This window comes from Echinococcus granulosus, assembly GCF_000524195.1.
Source record: "Echinococcus granulosus chromosome Unknown EG_S00029, whole genome shotgun sequence".
NCBI classification, from domain to species: Eukaryota; Metazoa; Platyhelminthes; class Cestoda; order Cyclophyllidea; family Taeniidae; genus Echinococcus; species Echinococcus granulosus.
The window spans coordinates 833,554-853,062 of record NW_020170409.1 but is presented as its reverse complement, the minus strand read 5'-3'; the positions used below and the strand labels follow the sequence as shown (position 1 = coordinate 853,062).

The window sequence follows — 19,509 nt, the reverse complement described above, 5'->3', positions numbered from 1 at the left end:
TTCTTTTAGTCGTAGTACATACTCTGAGACATTGTGGGTTGTTAATCCCGTGTTTGATAAATTTGCAAAGACACACTCATTTTACGACCAGTGAGCATCTTGAACGATGAAGTGCTGATCGATGTATAGACAGTAGCCCGTACACAAGAAGGCACCGTCCAAGCCATAAATCGCAACTTTGTGGTTGCGCATTCCTAGTTAAAACCTGCGCTTGTCCGATTAGTCCATTACCTTGCCAATGTGGTGTCGTAAAGTAGTCCGCCATAACTAAGAGGACCCATATTGTCAATGCCAACAATATCCACTGGAAATTTTTTGGGAATGAATTGGACTAATGCAACCGCTGTGACTAAGCTTTTTGGGGCAAAGTATTCATTCTCTCTTTTATATTGTGATGTACGCACATACCCACATACCCAGAGTTGTTGCATTAGTCTATGAACTCCACAAAAATGTCCAAATCTTGTTATGTACTTTTGTCCAAAAGATAACGACTTTTCATGTGTCTGTCTTTTGATAAAGTGAGCCTTAACTTCATTGGCACCTTCGGCTTTATCGCGAACGTGCTTTAAGTAGTACAGCGTTTTAAACGATCTGGCCATTACTGCTTCCACTATCATGCTTTCATAGGGAAAGTGAACACCACAGTTTTGATACTTTACTGGCACCAATACCTGAACTGCCTAGTTAACTATAACATCAGTTGTTCAAAAGCTGAAAAAGTACAATTAGTCTCAAACCAAAGACATTCCTTGGTTTTAAATTCAACCGATCTCTTTGTGATGCCAATATCACTGATCAACTGATAAAGGGCACGTGGTACGAGTTCGCAAAAAAATGCCTTATGCTAAGTATCCAATCAACAAGGAAATTTTACAGGGACTGTGTGTCCTCAACATCACCTGCATAAAGTCGTACTATATTATTCACGCACTCATTGGAATGAACACTAATGGCAATGCAAAACTGACTTTTCGATTCAGTACCCCTGTTTTCTCTGAAGACAAAGATAGATTGTAAAGTTATTGATGGAAGTGGAAGCGGCATTGAAAGTTTGATGAAAACGGGACACCAAGTGGTTAATTGAGTGCATGCGAAAACAACGTGAGCGGATTAGTCGCTGTCACATTCAATTAGGCTGTTCGGTAACCAATTAGATGTAAATTTAGTTAAAAGGGTAGTTGAGCTTATTTACGTTGTGTTGCAGGTCAGCCAAGACTATTTAAGCAAATACTAGCATTCCTATGTTTTCTAAATTTTGCAGGAGGAAACAAGCGGACTATAAATTGGTATTCCAAGTGTCGAAAAACACCTGGTTCACGGGCGTGGTTGATTGTACAAAGGACAAAAGTTATTTGGGTTCGTGGAAATAAATATTTACTGTACTAATTTGATCATTTGTTTTCCCTCCAGAGTTCACGGTTTATTTTTGCTAAGAATATAGGGATACTGAATCGAAAAGTCAGTTTTGCATTGCCATTAGTGTTCATTCCAATGAGTGCGTGAATAATATAGTACGACTTTATGCAGGCAATGTTGAGGACACACAGTCCCTGTAAAATTTCCTTGTTGATTGGATACTTAGCATAAAGGACTGACTAGACGTATTTGAGAGAGCTTACCCGGAAATCGTTTGAGAACTCGTACCACGCACTCTTTATCACTTGATCAGTGATGTTGGCATCACAAACAGATTGGTTAAATTTAAAACCAAGGGATGTCTTTGGTTTGAGACTACTTGTACTCCTAGAATTTGTAGTTGCCTAACGAAAAAGCTAGACTAAAAAAAGGAACCAAGACGGACTATGATTAATTTGCCGGATGTTGATGTTTTCTCATCCCAGATAAAGGCGGTTAATGGCTTCCGGTTTAACCACAATCTAATTACTGATGTTCTTATCTACTGGTCGGGAAAATTAACACCGCTTCAGTGGAAATGAAGTAATAATGGTTTCAACAATTTTAATCTATACTTCTTTTGCACTTTATTATTTTGTTTGAATGTGTTCTTCTAAGTTCAGATCTGTTGTATTTGTGTATTATATCCTTCAAATCTGCAGCTCTGTAGCGTCTCAAGACCCTCTTGGAGACGAAAGGTGAAATAAAACCCGGGTAGATTATGTATTGCTGGCGTACAGAAGGACCTAGGAGCTACTGGCATGGTCCATAAGCCACGCCACTTTACAGAAGCATAACTGCAGAGCACTAAATAGTCACACAATCAAAACCAAATGTTAAACAGCAGAAGTATTACATAACCCCCCTCTCCTCTTGCGCGTCCACTCCGGCCCGCCCCTTGGTTAACCTTCTGCACCCTTCAAATCAGGTGCCGCAACTTTGCAATAATGTGCATATTTTCTCAGCGGTGTTTAGGGGAGGTAATACGATAAAAGCTTTTACGCTATAAAATTTAATGCGTAAATTCCAGTTTCTCACCGAACTTATTAAATCCTTTTAGAGGACCTAGAGTGTTGTAATACGGAAGCAGAACTCTATTTTCTGGAAAAGTCTATGCTCAAAAGGCCATCAAGATCACTTCAAAGAATTCATATAGTGTCTTCAAAAAAGTAAATCAGAGGAACGGAGACTCTTACAGTAGACGTCTGTTTGTCCATTCATTTGTTAACTTTTTACCATAAAAAAGACTCGGGAGTAGTGAAAGCGACCCAAAGTCTGCTGGCGGGTATCCATTAGCATATTGCGTAAGCAAATTAAATTGTCATATGCAAATCAGTGGCAGAATTTATGTAAATTAAGTCAAATTTGCAGTCTGACTTCATGACCCCAGGTGGAAGAAAGGCATTGTTTTTCTGCCAAGAACATTAAAGGGCACGCTAATCTGGCTGAGACCTCTCCGATCTCCCATGTACATCGTCACAGCAGAAGAAATACTTCAAGTCGCAATTTCATTTAACTTAAATGAAATTTGTAATATTCTGCACGTAACTCTTAAAGTCGGCGCTGGTGATTCGTTCGTTATCAGCGTCACGTGCACGTGACACACGCTATCAGTTGAAGGCAAATCGCTGTGCCAAATGGCATTGCAACCGGATTGGCCGTGTCCGGAATAGCAAAGCAAACACAAGATCTTCCTGATATGAAGAGAATAACAAAGGTGCAGCAGACATAACTTCAAATAAGCCGAACGTTTCGTGCGCCTTAATGACTGATTTTCCCTCAAGACCGTAATAAGGCACATACTGATCATTCTGGGGTAAATATTTATCCACTCAGATAATCGTTCTAGTTGTCAGATCCTGTTTAATCACCCGAATTCGCTACAAGGTATACCATGACAAAGATGGAATTAAAATACAGTGGGAATCATCGACATCTCCGCAATGTCAAGTCCTTTTTTATGTGTAACGCTGCTAGAAATATATGACTTAGGCAAACAATTACCTCAGAGAAAAGAAAGAATCAATCAGCCATATAAATAGAATAGAATGCGTCCATATTTTAGTCCAGCAAGAGATGCGTCAAAAACATCAAAAACAGTCAGTCCACCTCAAAATGGCCCAGATAAACAAAGAAACAAATAAACTGGAACAAATGTCTTACGAAGTGGACAAGCGAGAACTCTTTCAAAGATCTCAGGTTTGAAATTGATCACTAATGCTAGTCACTTGAGAGGGAAGAAAGAGGTCCATTTCAAGCCAGAGGTAAGAAAACCTATTTGTTTCCTAATTTTGTAAAGAGTAGACAATAGAAATGCATTGAAATCATAATTAATAGAAAAAAAAATACTATTCATGGGCAAGGGATTCTTGTTAGGGCTTTTTGAACCACCTTTGATATTGCGGTTTAAAGGAGGACTGGCTGGTACAACTATAGAGTTCAAAGACTTTCACAAAGATGAAAGAAGACACAACACTCAGGGTTGACTGGGTGGTACTGGCCCAGCCCAAAGGTCAAGCCCCCTCAGGTGGATGTACGATGGGGGAGCCCCTTAGTGTCCCATTACTTAAACGGAGAGTTAAACAAACGGCCAACGTATTACCCAACGCAGAACTCGGGTAAGAATGTGGCTCAAAAGTGTTTGGTTCCAGTGGCTGTTTTAAATCTGTTTTCATGAAGAGAACGATACATGCTGTCTCATGCTGACCGAATTTGTTGAAGTGCGCCGCGTTATTGCGCTTCATTTAGACAATAAGAAAGAAGTTTTAAACCAACCTCATAGAATAGAATTGACGGCAATTGGCAAATTTAAAATCGCAATCTAGCTATTTAGCTCAGCCAAATAAAAGATCAGATTTATAATTAAAGCCGCAAAGAGCAATTACAGAACAAAGTGCTGCAGAAGGATACTTTGGATTTGCGCTTTCTAATCTGGCAAGACGCTACAGTAATCAGCTATAATGCTTATTTTTCTAAATACCGAATCAGATATTTAAGCTATGAGCCATATGAATTATTCATAGTGACCAATCACTTTTAGAAACAACAGCAATTTTTTTAGCAACTTTTCGAGATTGTGGCTTTGCGTTCCGCTAGGGCTCTGGGCTAATATGCGACACACGTTACCCCCTCCCCCCAACCGATGTCACAGCAATGTTGGATGAGGTGTTTCCTCTTTTTCAGATAAACAGTGCGGCAGATACAAACAGATTGCTTGTCAGTATGGACAGCAAACCGCCTGCCTTGTGATTCCTATATGTTTGCCCATCTCCGCTGTTCCTACAGTGGAGGCAGGCACGTGGAGTTCACATAAGCTGAATCCATTGTCTTACGGGGGAGGAGGAAAGCCATTGAGGAGGGTGGAAGTGTCGCCTGTCTAAAGTAGTTATTATTGTTTGCAATAACTTGGTCGACATTAGCTCTAAAGTAGATTTTCGTTGGCTAGTGCTTCTCTTCAATTGCTTTATATTTAAAAAGGTAAAGTGTATTATATCTGCGACAAGTAACTCACCCTTGAACCCCAAGGGTTTACGAAAATATGACAGCTTCTAATTAACAAAATTAACCTACTAGGATCTATACGAAATCAACGAAGGGAGACCTCTCCTAACCACGAAAAGGTTTTACGTTGTTTGCAACGAGGACGAATTTCGAGAAGCTTAAAATCTAGCAGAACTCAAAATTTAGGTCACTTTATTTTTAATACTTAATTTAGACGAGTTTCTTTAATCTTATAAAGGTAGGAGTATACTCGTTAGATTCCTTGGAACTTATGAGCACAATCTAAATCAAATCACAATGAAAGAAGCAACACATTTTTATCCCACTGTTATTTCTTAGCTGTCCAGCCCATTTCATTTATGATTATGTGATAGTTTAGCACCAGGAATGGGTAACAATTACACAGTAAATTTGTATTCTGAGGTCTGTACGGAGGATGAAGCCGGGGAAGGGGCAGTGTCCTACTCCTCGCCTCCCACCTCATTGTACGATGTGTGATTATCATAAGGGTGAGTTTTGAGAAAGGCAGTGTGCTATATGAGGTGGTGCACTTCCTCGTCTAATAAAAATAAAACTCCTCCGGATGACTGCCTGTTCCGCAAGAAGACAAAGATGAGAAATAGGAGGAAGAGGAAGAAGGAAACTGACAAAAAAGGGAAGTCGTTTCGCTCTGCATCTTCAAATTTTATGGTATTGAGTAGGCGGACCACAATTGTAAGTGCTTGGCCCTCAGCAAGGCATTCAAAGTGAATAGTTGCGTCCGCAGTCCACCCAACACGCGAAGCGAGCGCAAGCCCGTAGGCGTGAAGTGCTGCTTTAGAAATGTGGCATAGGTGATGAGCGATATGTTGGGATAAAGCTAATGATTTGTTTGTTCCCTTAAGGAATGTTGGAATGAAATCCAGAAGTCAGTAACTCAGCAAACAATGCAAAGTGAACAGTCCATTCTTATCACATACGTGGGAGAAGCGAAGAGCCCATGCACGGGGCATGAAACCTACTGATTTATCCCTTATTACTGTCCCAGGTGATGTAGATAGAAACGAGATGTTTCGTCGTGCGATTTAACAGTACTGAGAAGTTGCTCTTACCACATTAGCCCATTCTTGAATGAACTTTTTTGGTAACGGTGAGGGATAAGGGTCTCTCTGAACAAAATACATTAACGTCTAGCTAATCATCACAAAATCAGATTCCACCTCCACAAAATCCTATGAAGACTGTACACAGCGTTCCCGCAGCTTTGGAGCTGATACCATCGCCGGTTATGAAGCTGTCGAACTTAAATTACCGCCATTTCAACTAAAATTGAACAGAAATCCAAAAATAGGAGGACCATAGAATTGTGTAGCTTCTTACAGGTCTCTAACTTATGAGGAGCCATGGTGATGAGTTACGGCCGGATTTTGCGTAGAATTTTCTGAACCGCCTTCATGCGATTCTAAGTGTCTGTTCGTCTAAGGTAAGAGCTCAGCTTGAGGCTAAGTTGATTTCGTACAGCCTTACAAGCCGCGTTTAAAGTCCTTTTTGCTGACTAAATGTTATTTTCCGTACGAAAATCCTCTAGGGACGTAGATGCACCAATGGCTGCTCACATATTGGCTCTATGTAAACAGAGAGAGCAACGGCAACATTCCCCACTTTGGTGCTTTATGTGCTAAATATTTAGAACAGTCTTAGAATTGTGAGCTGTTCGGAATATTTTTCAACTTATAATCTATACCGTAGTATTGGATACGTAAAAACAATTAAATGAAGAAATGAAGTCTCAATCAAAAGTAGTTGATTTATTGAAGAAATTACGTAGAGTAATGGAGAAAAAGTAAGTCAATGAGGTAAACAATCATCGGGTTTGCTATGGGCCTGCAAAAGCGCATGAGGCGGCTGGCTTAGCATCCTCAAATGACTAAGGTAAAAGCAGACGGAAGACGGGAAATGATCAAAACGCTGCTGTAGTGCTAATTAAAGGAACGAGGTGAGGAGCAGATGACAGTAGGTGATGACAGTAATAGATAAACTAGAGTGTACAGAATGAGGAGGGGGGAAAGGGGACCATCACATCAAGGTCGAAGCAAAGCGTAAATGTGCGGGCGGTAAAGACGTTTTCACGCAGTGGATGTCGTCGGTCCGGATTCTGGCTCTGCGATGGGAACACGCGGCTGAAGCTTTTGAAGTAGACTTACACAAGGAGAACAGACGTTTGCGCGCTTGGCAATGAAGGGATCCACAATCCAAAATGTTATGAATAGAGCTAAATAAGAAATAACCAGTGGAGTGTTAGTCAGAGAAACATCCGCTGGTTTTTTTCAAAACTTATATTTAACACTTTTTTCCGTATGACAACGAAACAACCGCATTTTCACAAACCAACATTTGGTGAAATCGCTCATTGACCATGGTGTCATTGCAACACGTTTGACACTTTATTCAAGGCGACTGAACAGAGAGGAATCCATTTTTTTGGCTGTGGAGATGTTCTACCCTAATGTGAAGTTTCTAGACTTAAGGAGAAAAGGTAGCTCATGATACAGGCATTGTAGTTGTAGATTCCAAATAGTATTTTTAGGTCTACAATAAAATTTATTTGAAGATCACAAAAAAATATGAATTCATTTAACGCAGAAAAGCGTTAATTTTGTAGAAGAAAAGTACCTAAGTATTCAAAAAATTCTGAGGGCTTAAGTGCATTCCCTGCCTAACACAGCGGCATTTTTTTCAGTTTTAACTTACCGAAGAGACAAATGCTGCCGCAAATGCCGTAGAGGAGAGTCCAGTGGCCCTTCAGCTTCTCACTTATGACAGCACAAATGATGCTACCGATGGACTAGAACGTGAAAAGTTCCACGCTGTAAGAAGTTACGAATGTGTTTAAATAGTGCCACAAATATGTGACATACATATTCCTCGTGGTTTTATGGATAAGTGTTGCGCAGAATTGTATCGCAAACGAGTTGGGTCAGGCATTAAAATTGATGAAGCGGTTGTAAAATATTTTTATTTTGAGAAGAGTTGTATATTTTAGTTTGCAAACAGTTGTCGAATTATTCATTTCGGTAGTGCAGGTGTTGGTGTCCTATTTTAAGAAATGCAACACTTGAGCTCCAGCGACAAATTTTTCCTTAAAGGGACCCTGGCGTTGGTTGTAATCACAACTTTCACAAATCCTTTGGGAAGATCAAGTGTATATGTGGCTAAACAAAAAAGGTCATTAAAAATACTTGTTGATATCACTTTGAGAGGATAATTTGTGCATTTGTCCAGAAAAAAAGGTTAAAAGGCGTCCCTCTACAGCCCGCAAAGACTATCCCGGTGTGGAAAGTATTAGGGAAAAAGAGGAATCAACTAACGGTGAAATAATACAGGAAAAGTTGGAATGTGCAGGCAAGAAATTTATTTTGAAGTTTGTAGCAAATAAGAATTGTAATGCTTGCTTCACCTAGGTGGATCTATGAGAAGTGGCAACAAAAATACAACTAATCCTCCTTACAAAAAAACTACTTTCAATAAAGCGTACTTAAAACCTTCTCCTTCAAGACAAATCTCCATCACCATAAATATTTTGTCTAACCGTTTCCTCTATTCCTAAGAGAATAATTTGCTTTTCCCACCTATGACACACTTGAGGTCCGGGGAAATATACATTTACCTCTGCAATCGAAACGAATCCGACTTAATCCATCCAAACTGTCCCAAGTAGGGAATGCACTCTTACCCTGCTGGTAGCAGATCGTGGGAAATTTTCATTTTAAGTGTACATCACCATTACTTTTTAAAAATTCCTTCCGATTAGTCACGATAAAAAAATTTTTTATTTCTATTTCCGTGATACATCGATATTAAATGACTCGACCTTAAGCAGCAGTATTTAAGAATTCCCTGGGAACTTTAAGAGAAGATTGCTCTTTTTAAACCGCACCCTGAAGACACAACAGCACGATGAGGTATTGCCAAATATGGTGAGTTCGACCCAATGCTCCTTAAACAGCTTCCCCTTAGAACGCATAGTTCACACCTAAAGTGTAAAAACAAAGTAATTTTGCCTCAACTTTTTGGAGTTTTTATAATAAGGTAGTAAAAATTCAATATTTTATCTGCTTGTCGTTGATCGTTAGCATTTTACACAGTCCCCTGGAATGACATTAGAATAAGGCACTTAGCTCAAATTCAAAAAGCAGTAACGGCAGCAACAAACTCTCGTCTTCCTTTTCTCTGGATGGAATAACTACAATGTTCCTTCTTCCTGAATTTTTATAAGGTTCAAACACCACTTTAAGCAGGTATCTTTCTTCCAATCTGAAGACACGTAGACTCATTAGTTGGAAAAATTGTCCGCCCTATATACCGACAAGCTGGCCAAGGTTACGGACAATTGCTCGACAGAATGAAAAATGGAATGCAAATTCCAGCCGAACACAGAATTTGCATAAATTGCACTTGTAAGCCTCTCTTTTTAGAGGAATTCGTACTGCTGGGAATATTTGTTTACAATGAACTCTCACAATGTTTTAAAAGGACAACTTGATTTCGCCCTTTACGACACCATTCATTTAACTCTGCGCTCAGAACAAATTAGATGTGGCAAATTTAATCTGCTTGAAGTAAAAAAAAGTGCACTTACCCTTCTGATTGCTAATGATTGTGAAAAAATGTTTGCTTTAAGTGTAAATTACCGTTAATTTTAGGGCTGCCTTCCGAATAATCAAACTTTATAACCAGACATTGATCACTCCTACCCTCGTGAAGCTTCAATGCAAAATGATCTAATTTTAAAACAGCGGGGATTTAAGCATTCTTTTAGAGTAAGATTCCTATTTCGAAATCGAACTTAGAGGATATATTAACGCTACGAGGTGTCGCCAAAATTACTGCCAATTAGGGTGAGTTCGCATCTTGAGACAAATTTTCGCATCTTTTTAGGATTTTCCCAAAAATTAGTAGAATCTAAAATTTTGTCAGAAAAAAGTGAACTGTTGATGGTTCACACGGTCTTCTGGAATGACGTTGGAATGGGCCAAGTAGCGAAAATTTAGAAAAGCAGTAACAGCAGGCAACAGAAGTAACAACCCCTCCTCCTCCTTTCCCTCGGATGGAATAAATACCATGTCTTCCCAAACGTTTTTCTAGATTCGAGCAAAGGAATGCAGCTTTTAATTTAAAAGCACGCAGAATCGTTATTTGGGAAATTGGTACGCCTTCTACACCAACTAGACGACTAACATAACGGACAATAGCACGACAGAATAACAAATGACGCAGATGATAGCAGAACAGTTATCAGGAATGCAGAATATAGCAATCTAAAATGTACCCAGAACCAACCAAAAAAAACCAACAAATGCTGCTTAAATTTGATTACAAAATGACAAATGAAGAGGGATTGTGCCATGAATGATGGTTATCTAGAGCATTCATTTTGTTTTTCCGACCACCCTTCCCGAATCTCAGTGATCAATACACCGGGACACGAGTTGCATAAATGGCGAATTATAGCCAAGAGAAATAGGAGAAATCTGAGCTGTTTTTGGTCAATAATATGAGCATGACTAGAAGCACATTTTAAGCTGGAAGGCCACAAAAGTGTAGCAATCTCAGCAGTAAAGCGATAACGTAATTGTACAATTAAGTGTAGAGATATGAATTAGGGCATGCTGAGCACCAGTAATAAAATTCGATTAGAAAATGTGAGGATTTCGGGAGGAACTGCTTGAATAGGGTAAGCTTGAATACTGCACGATGGGAGGAGGTGTGAGGATGCGATTCCTGCAAGCACTGCAGACCAAAGCGCAGATGATGGCCAAGTATATCATTGAACCAATCTTTGCTCTTAAACTCACTAAGCGGTCAGAATAATTGATAAAATGGTTATATTTGTAAGAATTGAAAGCCAAATTTGACCGAAATGTAAGAATGAAATCCTCAACAAGACATTGTGCACCAAGAGAAGTAAGAGAGGGGACAGGCTCTATTTGAGCCTAAAGGTTACTTAAATAGTGATAGCTTGATTTTTAAATGGTTGGAGCAGCGCTATTACAAAAAAGAACTACAGGTAAATAAAGGGATATTTCAAAATATTCAAATCAAACAGATTGCATGCTTAAGAAATCCTCAAAAAAAATGAATAATAACCTCACAAAAGAGTTATAGAGCATCTAATGCACCCCGGAAACCAGAAGGTCTGCAGAAATCTAAGGGACAATCCATTATCAAACCTCTACCCTAGCTGAAAATATGAGCAGAAAGAAGGGCATTGTTCATTCTGAAAATCACGAAACGCGTGATAAGCCTGACAATAAGATGACAAATAAAGAAAAAAATGTTCTGCATACAAATATTCATCAATTGTTGGTAACGTGAATAAAATATACAATAAACGTGCTTAGAAAATAAGGATAGAAGGGGAAAGATAGGATCCTCACGAGGGTGCTAAAGACCAAGTTATAGTGCATGACTCTGAAGAAACTACATTAATTTGCGATAGATTACACATACTGTCCGAAAAATTTGCATTTAGAGGTGGACAATTTGCCAGAATAAGGATCGAAATAACACCCCAGTTGCAGTGAGTCTGAAATGGCTAAAAAAATATACTTCAATTAACAAAAGTGAGTAGAACGTGGAAAAGCGGTTAGTTGTGACTCCCAGAAAATTGTTGTCAGAAATGTATACGAAATGATAGGTGAGAAGAGGAAACCGAGCTGTAGGGTATGGCAAGATGGAAGATTTATTCATTAAAGTCGATTGTTCGTTCCGGTGACGAATATGCATTTTCAACTTAAATGTCACCTAAGTTAATTGAGAAAATGAGTAAGAACACCCTGAATGCTAAAGGGCAGGCATTAAATTGGATAGTCTCACTAAAAACCAATACTACTTATAATATTTGCGAAGGTAGTAATCGACTCAAAAGATGAAGACTCACAAAAGCACTGAAGATCATCCCATAGTTCACGGCCATATAGGTGGGTCCGAAAATGCGACTAGTGGCAGCGGGCATAAGGACAAAGACACCAGAGAGACAGAGGAAGAGGAGACACACCCAAACAGCGTAGATGGCCATTGAGCCCGTCTTGATGGCCACGACGTAGGGGAAGGTGAAGAGGATGGTAGCCCACGTAGCGAGCATTAGGCACAGCGGCCCCTAGAAGGAGAACATCGTACTGCTGTAAACTAATCCACGTTATTCGGAACCATTACTACAAGGAGAAAATGAAAATGTCAATACAAGAAAAAAATGACACAGGGGAGATTAAGGCGAATGCATGAAATGAGTGACTATGAAATGTGCACGGTGAGGATTCGCTTATTCCCTTAGGTGATTTTAGGGGTCACTCCATTTACTTAGCAAAAAAAGTGTTTGCAGTTTGCTTTCAGCAGTATTTTTGAATCATTTTTCAGGGCTACACCGCTTAAAATAAATTTGTTCAATTAAATGTTGGAGTTTTATTTTCATTTCCTTAAAGTGATTGTTAGCATAATCCAAGGTCTTCCCCATGTTTACATAAAAAATGCTTGTCTAGGAATTAAAAACACATTAAACGTTGAATATGAGGAAGTATTTCAATATTTCTTCTTCAATGGTTTACGCTTAAGGTAGTCATGGAACAATTTAGACTTATCCCTACTTATAGACAGAAACGTTCATGAATCGTAAAAGATTAAATGGAATGCCATTCGGGCTTCACTATTTAATTAGAAGTTACTATTTGTTAGCTCTGCCTTAAAATTTCATGCAAAAAAGATCTTAATAAGGCTGATAGCATCTGACATGGAATTTCACTACTCTCTCTCCGGCGCACCAATCACTGCTGACTCTCGCTACGTGCCAGCCTAGAGCCCATCCAGTCCTAGTAGTCCTGTCCGCCCGTCTAGGCGCAAATTCAAGTTAATTCAGCCCAATAACCACATTTTCACACCACACTTTCCGCAGAAGGTTCGCAACTGGCAGAGATGAAGCGAAGTGAGGAAAAATCTAAAACTCGCACGGAGTCATTTAAGTGATGCAAAGGAAGGAAGGAAGGTGGGGGAAGTGAACAAGTACTATCATACAACATTCCGTTCGAACAGTGTAAGCGGTGCAGGAGTTCTTACAAACCCACCTTTATTGTCATTACATGGAGCAACAACTACTGCTTTATAGTTTTAAGCATCAAGGCTAAGTGTAATACCCCAATTATTTACTTAATTCTCGATCTTGGTAACAGGCCACTTAGGGGCTCGCCATTGTTCAGCCATCGGGCGCCCCGCCTTCGAACCCTGCCGTTAGCCTTCCTCCCCTCCAAATTCTTCTGTACGTCAATTATACGTATCCTGCCCGAGTGTGGTCCTTGTTTTGCCATTAGGGAAGTCTTGGTGCACTACACCAAGATTGTTAAATTTTAAAACGAGGATGGTGAAAAAGGGAATTAGGGTAGTGAGTTAAGAAGGATAATCATCTCCCTTAAACACATGGGGGAATGCTTCCATATTGACTTAATAAAGTAAATTCCAAATTTACGTCCACTTCAATTTTTTTCGCAATTTTGGCTCTATGCTATAAAGTTAATTGGAATCGAGGCAGGTGCTTTCAAAATCACAGATTTTGAAAGGAGCTGCCCATTACCTGTCAAAGGCTTATTGTCGAATAATTTTGGTCCGTAAAACACAGCACTAGCTTAATTTTCATATGTCTAGATCCACAGGTTGCTTATTTCGTTACGGCAGCAGTGAATCAACAACTACCCAAACAGCGCAGGGAAGTTAAGTAAAAAAACCATCTACTTGTAAACCTTACTCAATTTTTAAGGCTCCTGATTAGGTAGCGCACTATCGCAAGGTATACTTAGACGCTACTAATAAGAAAATTAAAAGTATGAGAGTACCTTGAAGGAGAATCTGTCACACACAGCTCCCCATGCGATTCGGCCGCCAGAGTTAAAAAGGGAACTAGCTGTTGCTACACCGGAGAGAAACCGGTCGTCCGAGATGTGCATTTGGCCTACGAGCTAAAGATGTACATGGCTATTTTATGAGCGAATAATTAAAGACCCGCAAACTTAAGTCATCTGCTTACAGATGTGCACACTAAAATCAAAATAATACTAGTAGACTGAGCTTTCATATTGAGCACTGCTGATGAGCTAGAGGGAGGTGATTAAGACATGCTCTGTGCATATATTTAGCGATTGTGGCACACCTGATTGAGAAAATTAGGAAGGAATAACAAAAAATAAGTGATATTTGGTGCCATATCGCGCCAATAGAGCATCCTAAAAGTTACGTCTGATGACTTTGAAGTTCCATTGACGAATGTGCCAGCACAGCATTTGAAGTTGTCTATTTCATTTTAGACGTATGGGAGGGACATTGCATTAAAAGACAGTTGAATAAAAAGGTTGACTTTGTTGAAAAAATATCAAAGTGACACCTTACCTTGAAGGAGGCTGTAATAAGGGTGATGGGAATAATGTTGCTCAGCATCACAATCCAGAGAAGGTAGAATTCGTGTCGACGCAGTGTTTGAAGTGGTGGATAGTTAATTTCTCTAGGTTGGAAAAAGTAAAAACAAGCCTACATGTAAAAAGTAGTGGTAAGCTTTGTAAGTTTGCTCTGTTAAGGGCCTTGTTATAATTCACGAAAAATAGGGTAGTTAGCAGGAACCAGGCCTGACACGTATACCTTAATAAATGCGTAAGAGATAAAATGACTCATTAATAAAAAAATGAATAGTTGGTCGATCTTTAAAATTAAGTGCTCTTAAAATGAAATAAACAAGCCGGAAACCACTGCCGCTCTAATGGGGCAAAAACCCGTTCAACAAAGCGAATGTGCCGATTGTTTACAACTCCATGGAAAAGAGCGAAAAAAAAAACAAAGTGCGCATTAAGGGCCGCCAGGGGATCAATGCGATCAGTGTGGAATGACGCGCAGACGCGGAGAAAAAGAGGAGGCAGAGGGTGGACCCAAGGCTATCCTTAATGATCAAGTTGAGAGTTTTGTCTCAACTTACTTCATGGCGAAAGTTCTGAATTTCATTTTGCAGACATCAAAACTATGAATTCGGAATATCTAAATAGTAATTTTTACTCAAGTCATAGTAATTAATGCTGCTTCACAAGCAATAAAAATTGTAAAAAAATTTAAATCAGAAATCCCAAAGAAGTAGGATGTTGATGGTTGCCTAAAAATGTAAATTAAATTTCCCTCAGCGGATACCACTTGTCAGTGTTTTTTTAGCGTCTGAACGGTGTGGGGAGAAGTCCCACATGCTAAACAGGATCGCTACACTCCTTCGCGAGAATTTCATTTAATGGTGAAGAGAGTAGGTGTGGCTGACCTCCGAAAACCTTAACACGTCAAAGATAGAGAAAAAGGTTTAATCTAGGAATTGCTTGTGGGTGATGGTAATAATTGCATTAAAGTAATAAAAACAGTAACAAGTCTTCGGTAGACTCCTTGCCAATTTGACACATCGAGAAAACTCCCTGTGTGTCTGTTTAACAGCATAGAATTGATATCAAAGAAAGTAGTTTTTTCCACTTGACATCCACGCGTGCTTATTTTTAGTATCTTCGTGGAAGGAATTCCCACTGATTTGCTTTGGTTTTCTGCGTGCTTTAAATTGTTGCAATTTTTTATGTCGAGCACATTCACTGTAATCACGTAAGCATCAAGTATCAGGTATACGGACTGCACATTTTGCGCAATCCCAACAAATTTGAAAAAAACTAATTCGAATCTTTTGAAAATCGGTGCGAAAACTAGCCAAAAATGCTGCAATTTCCACCGTTTTGTTAATGCGACTAAAGCATCTGCGGGCAGTAAAATTTGGTCTTCCTGTCAATTAATTAAAGCGTGCTTTTTTCTCCTTTATTTAAGTTTTTAATGCAACAGTAATTGAGGTTTGGTGTTGCGCCTGGTAGACATAAGGTGTGCGAGCCATGGTAAACCAAGAACTAAGAAGCCATTTTTTGAGTAATCGGTCAAATCCACTGAAAACTAACTAAATAGGCAAGTAGACTTATATCTGATCTGGCATTTGGGAATGAAAATCAGTAGTGAATCAGGGTCATGAAGCCGCAACATGATGCAATTGTTGTCATGGTAGAAAGAACCGAAAAATCAAATAATCCCAGGTTTTAAAAATAAAGCAGCGAATACTTTATTTATCGGATTGATAATGAATTTTACAATTTTAACGGCCAGGATGCATTACTGGCTGCCTATGTAACGCAAAAGCTATTTAACTTCTCCATTAATGTTAATACTAAATCTTAAAAAACGATTTGCCAATTGCCATCGATTTTAAACCAACCTTCGGTTATACAACTTATAAATTGACAAAGTAACTAACCTTAGACCGAGGAGATCTTAAAACTAATCTTCATGCCAATTAATGCATTTATGACGCATAATTTGGTGTGAACCGTTATAGCGGCCAAGAAAAAACCATACCCATTACACGCCTGTGGCATCGAGACCGGATTAAAAAGACTATGGAGCCAAAAGTGATAACAAAAGTGCCGCATACTCTACAAAGAGAATATTCTAAAGCTTTATTTTAACTTTTTTGTAGGGCTGACAAGACTTAAGTACGTCACGGATGTAGCAACTACCCAGTACAAGGCAAAGAAAGCATCAATCCTCCCTTTTTAATTCAGAACTGCTAAAAGTTTGCATGGAATGGTCTGAGTTACCATTACAATCATCGTACTCTTTTTTAAATTAGAATCACGTTAAAAAAAGGTAGTTATATTTGCATAAATATATGATTTAGGGTGTGTAGTTTCCTTCCACGGTGTAGTAAACCGGGCATTCCTCTTTAAACAACCAAATACCAGCTTAATCCCAGTTACTTAAACAATTTAGCACTTTGGTGCAGCAAAATACTTAACATTTGGTCAAAAATTCTCCAAAATATTTTGATCTCGGAAACGGTGAGATTTAAATTCTTTCGGACCTGTCCTATATTATCGCAGATACGACTGACTTGTGATACATAAAAGGTCATTCCTCAACTGTTTGATGAAAGCTAAACTAATCCACTTTGTGACATCCAGTAATGCTTCTGAATGCTATAGCTACTAGTGATAGCTACACGTCAATGTTTTTTGCTACAAATTTCCAAAAGTCGGGTTAAAAGTTTATGACTAAGTGCGTGATTGCAGTTAAAAAAGGATATCAGGCTGTTCTAGGCTTCTATTGAGGTGGTGAAGGACGCAGTAGTTAAAAAGTAACAGATTTAGCAACTGAATAAACCGAAACAACTGCGATGTGCTGATATTTTCAACTAAATATTTACAGTACCGTTTGATGAAGAAGCAAGTCGGACACTGGGGTTTTGTTATTTTAGTCGTATAAAAGCGGACAGTAAAAATATCTTGAGGAAGTTTTTGTGCCGTCTATATTCAAGCATACTGACTTACTCATTTAAACTTGAGGTTCTCAAAGAATAAAGAAATCTCCAGTAGAATCGCATATGCAAGGCAATACGTAGTGGCATTTATTTTTCAGCAAAGAATAACAAAATAAAACCAATTAATGGGAAAATTTTGATTCTTACCATTTCAAGTATTTAGGGTTTCGCCCAAAAAACAACAATCCTGCACTTAAGTGGTTAATTATGCAGACAGGATTCCAATAATACCAATAAGTTTTGCATATAAGTCTGCCCTTCAAATAAACAAATCACAGACAAAACAATAAAATTAATTTTGATAATGCATTAATTAACAAAAGCAAAAACGACATCAAAAATCCACTTTTTCTTACAGTGGACAGGTGAGGGATTTTTGCCCGTCTTTCTCCGGGCCAAAGTCTTTAATGTGGGTGTGCGCCTGAGCCAGTGAGAAACGACTCCTGCGATACGCAAGTTTCTTTGCGTTGTCACTAAAGCAAATAATTATCGGTTTGGTTAAGAAAAAACAATTCACAGAAAATTAAGCTCGATACCCGAGAACTCACTCAGTCTCCTGTGTGTCAGCATCGTTTAGTTCGACATTCTTCTCTGTATCACCGGACTGAATTAGAGACTTCAGTTCCTTTACAAAAAATACATATTTTTAAAATCATGTTTCAACATAGAAAGCTTAAAGCAAAGTAAACTTACAGTTTTAGTGTTTCGACCATCTTCTTGTGCACTTGGCTGAAATGAAATGGGATACATTCACATTAGTAACCTTTAAAATAATATGAACAAAAAAGTCTTGGATTTTTACAAAAACCACCTTATTTTTAGGTTGCGGTTTTTGGTTGAGAAGTAAGATACCGATTAATTGGAGAGCCGCAAGTGAACCACCGAGCAGCAAGAAAGCGATCGGAACTCTGTCTAGGAGAGCTTCTTCCTCAAAAAGTCTAAAAAAGAAATTCTAACGTTGCCAATCTAACCAAAAACTTTAATTGCTACGGCACTTATTATGCGTTACTTAGAAACATTGCCGACCATTGTATTGTTAGGATTTATGTACGCGGTTTGGATAGGCGTAAATACAAGTGCACCAAGACCAAATCCGCCAACGATTAAACCAACAATAAAAGATCTGCGTTTAGGAAACCACTAAAATATTCCAAAAAAGTGATTTTAAACAAAAATTAAAACGACTTTAGTTAATTATACGAATAACAGTACCGATCCAGCAACGGAAAAGATGATGGCATAGGATAGACCAAATCCAAAACCAAGCATAACAGCGTAGGTTATAACAACGTAGACAAAGCCTTTTTGAATTGTAAAATAGGTGAGCAGAACACTGCCACTGTTTATCATGGATCCTATGATGACCACAGCTCTGTAGCCAATCTTTGGTAAAATCGCGCCTCCTAGGGGCATGGAAATGCCTTGCATTGCCAAAGCAATGGCTGAAATCCATACAGCTGAGCCGGGGTCAACATTTGCGTCTACACGTTGCTTCAAATAGGACATCATGTAGGGAGCGAGGTTGCCTTATCTTGTTAGGACGCAAGGTCATACTTACCAATGGTGTAAAAGTGTCCATAGGAGAAATGAATTAGTATTCCACCAATTACTGAAAGAATGCCAAGTGCAAGCTCTTTGTTAAATGCCTATTATAAAATTATGGGCTAGAGAAATTGAGGAAACCATTGACTGTTCTCCAGGCGCGTGACCTAAAAGCAATATTTGCTACTGCAACTGGTTAGATGATTGATATAACTGATCGATTGAAACAAGGCGCTACCACTCACGCCGTTTACTAAAAAATAGGTTTATCTTAAACAATCGTATTATTCGTAAAAATTTTGTTTAAAAGTATCTTTAAAAAACTATTTTGAGCAGAGTATTAATGGGCACCAGAAACATAAGTAAATACGCAATTTTACTGCTTATTAAGGTAGGCTGGTCTTACAAAATTATTGAAATGATTTTTTGATAGCCTTATTGCAATTATTTTTATAAATAGGAAAAAGACGGCTACAAACACTGCTTTGACGGCTAATGCTGCTGGTTGTGGCAACATTCATTTGTTACTAGGCCCACTAGCTGCAACTACGCCTTACCTATGAACGTAAAAGTCAATGCACTGTAAAAATTAAGTATCACTTACTTCTAAGAGGGCCTAAGCTTTGTCATCATGGCCTGAGGGCTACCCGCGGAGCTGATGTACTATCCGTTCAGAC

General features: G+C 38.8%; 2 protein-coding genes across 2 annotated transcripts; one reads left to right on the top strand and one right to left on the bottom strand. All coding sequences in view use genetic code 11, as the record gives it.

Annotated features, from left to right (window-relative positions):
• Positions 1–1,674: 1,674 nt before the first annotated feature.
• Positions 1,675–6,240, top strand: EGR_04613 (hypothetical protein; the record flags this gene model as incomplete). The annotated part of the gene is made up of 5 exons (XM_024493862.1): positions 1,675–1,726; positions 2,459–2,567; positions 3,408–3,597; positions 5,114–5,137; positions 6,073–6,240. 5 exons carry the CDS (start codon positions 1,675–1,677, stop codon positions 6,238–6,240), a joined length of 543 nt encoding a protein of 180 aa, XP_024351790.1.
• A 764-nt stretch (positions 6,241–7,004) lies between these two features.
• EGR_04612 (Monocarboxylate transporter) lies at positions 7,005–18,796 on the bottom strand (the record flags this gene model as incomplete). The annotated part of the gene is made up of 11 exons (XM_024493861.1): positions 7,005–7,150; positions 7,630–7,723; positions 11,819–12,037; positions 13,758–13,880; positions 14,308–14,419; positions 17,647–17,763; positions 17,839–17,915; positions 17,984–18,019; positions 18,102–18,228; positions 18,300–18,430; positions 18,503–18,796. The coding sequence occupies 11 exons, from the start codon at positions 18,794–18,796 to the stop codon at positions 7,005–7,007; spliced, it is 1,476 nt and encodes a 491-aa protein (XP_024351789.1).
• Between the last annotated feature and the right edge of the window lie 713 nt (positions 18,797–19,509).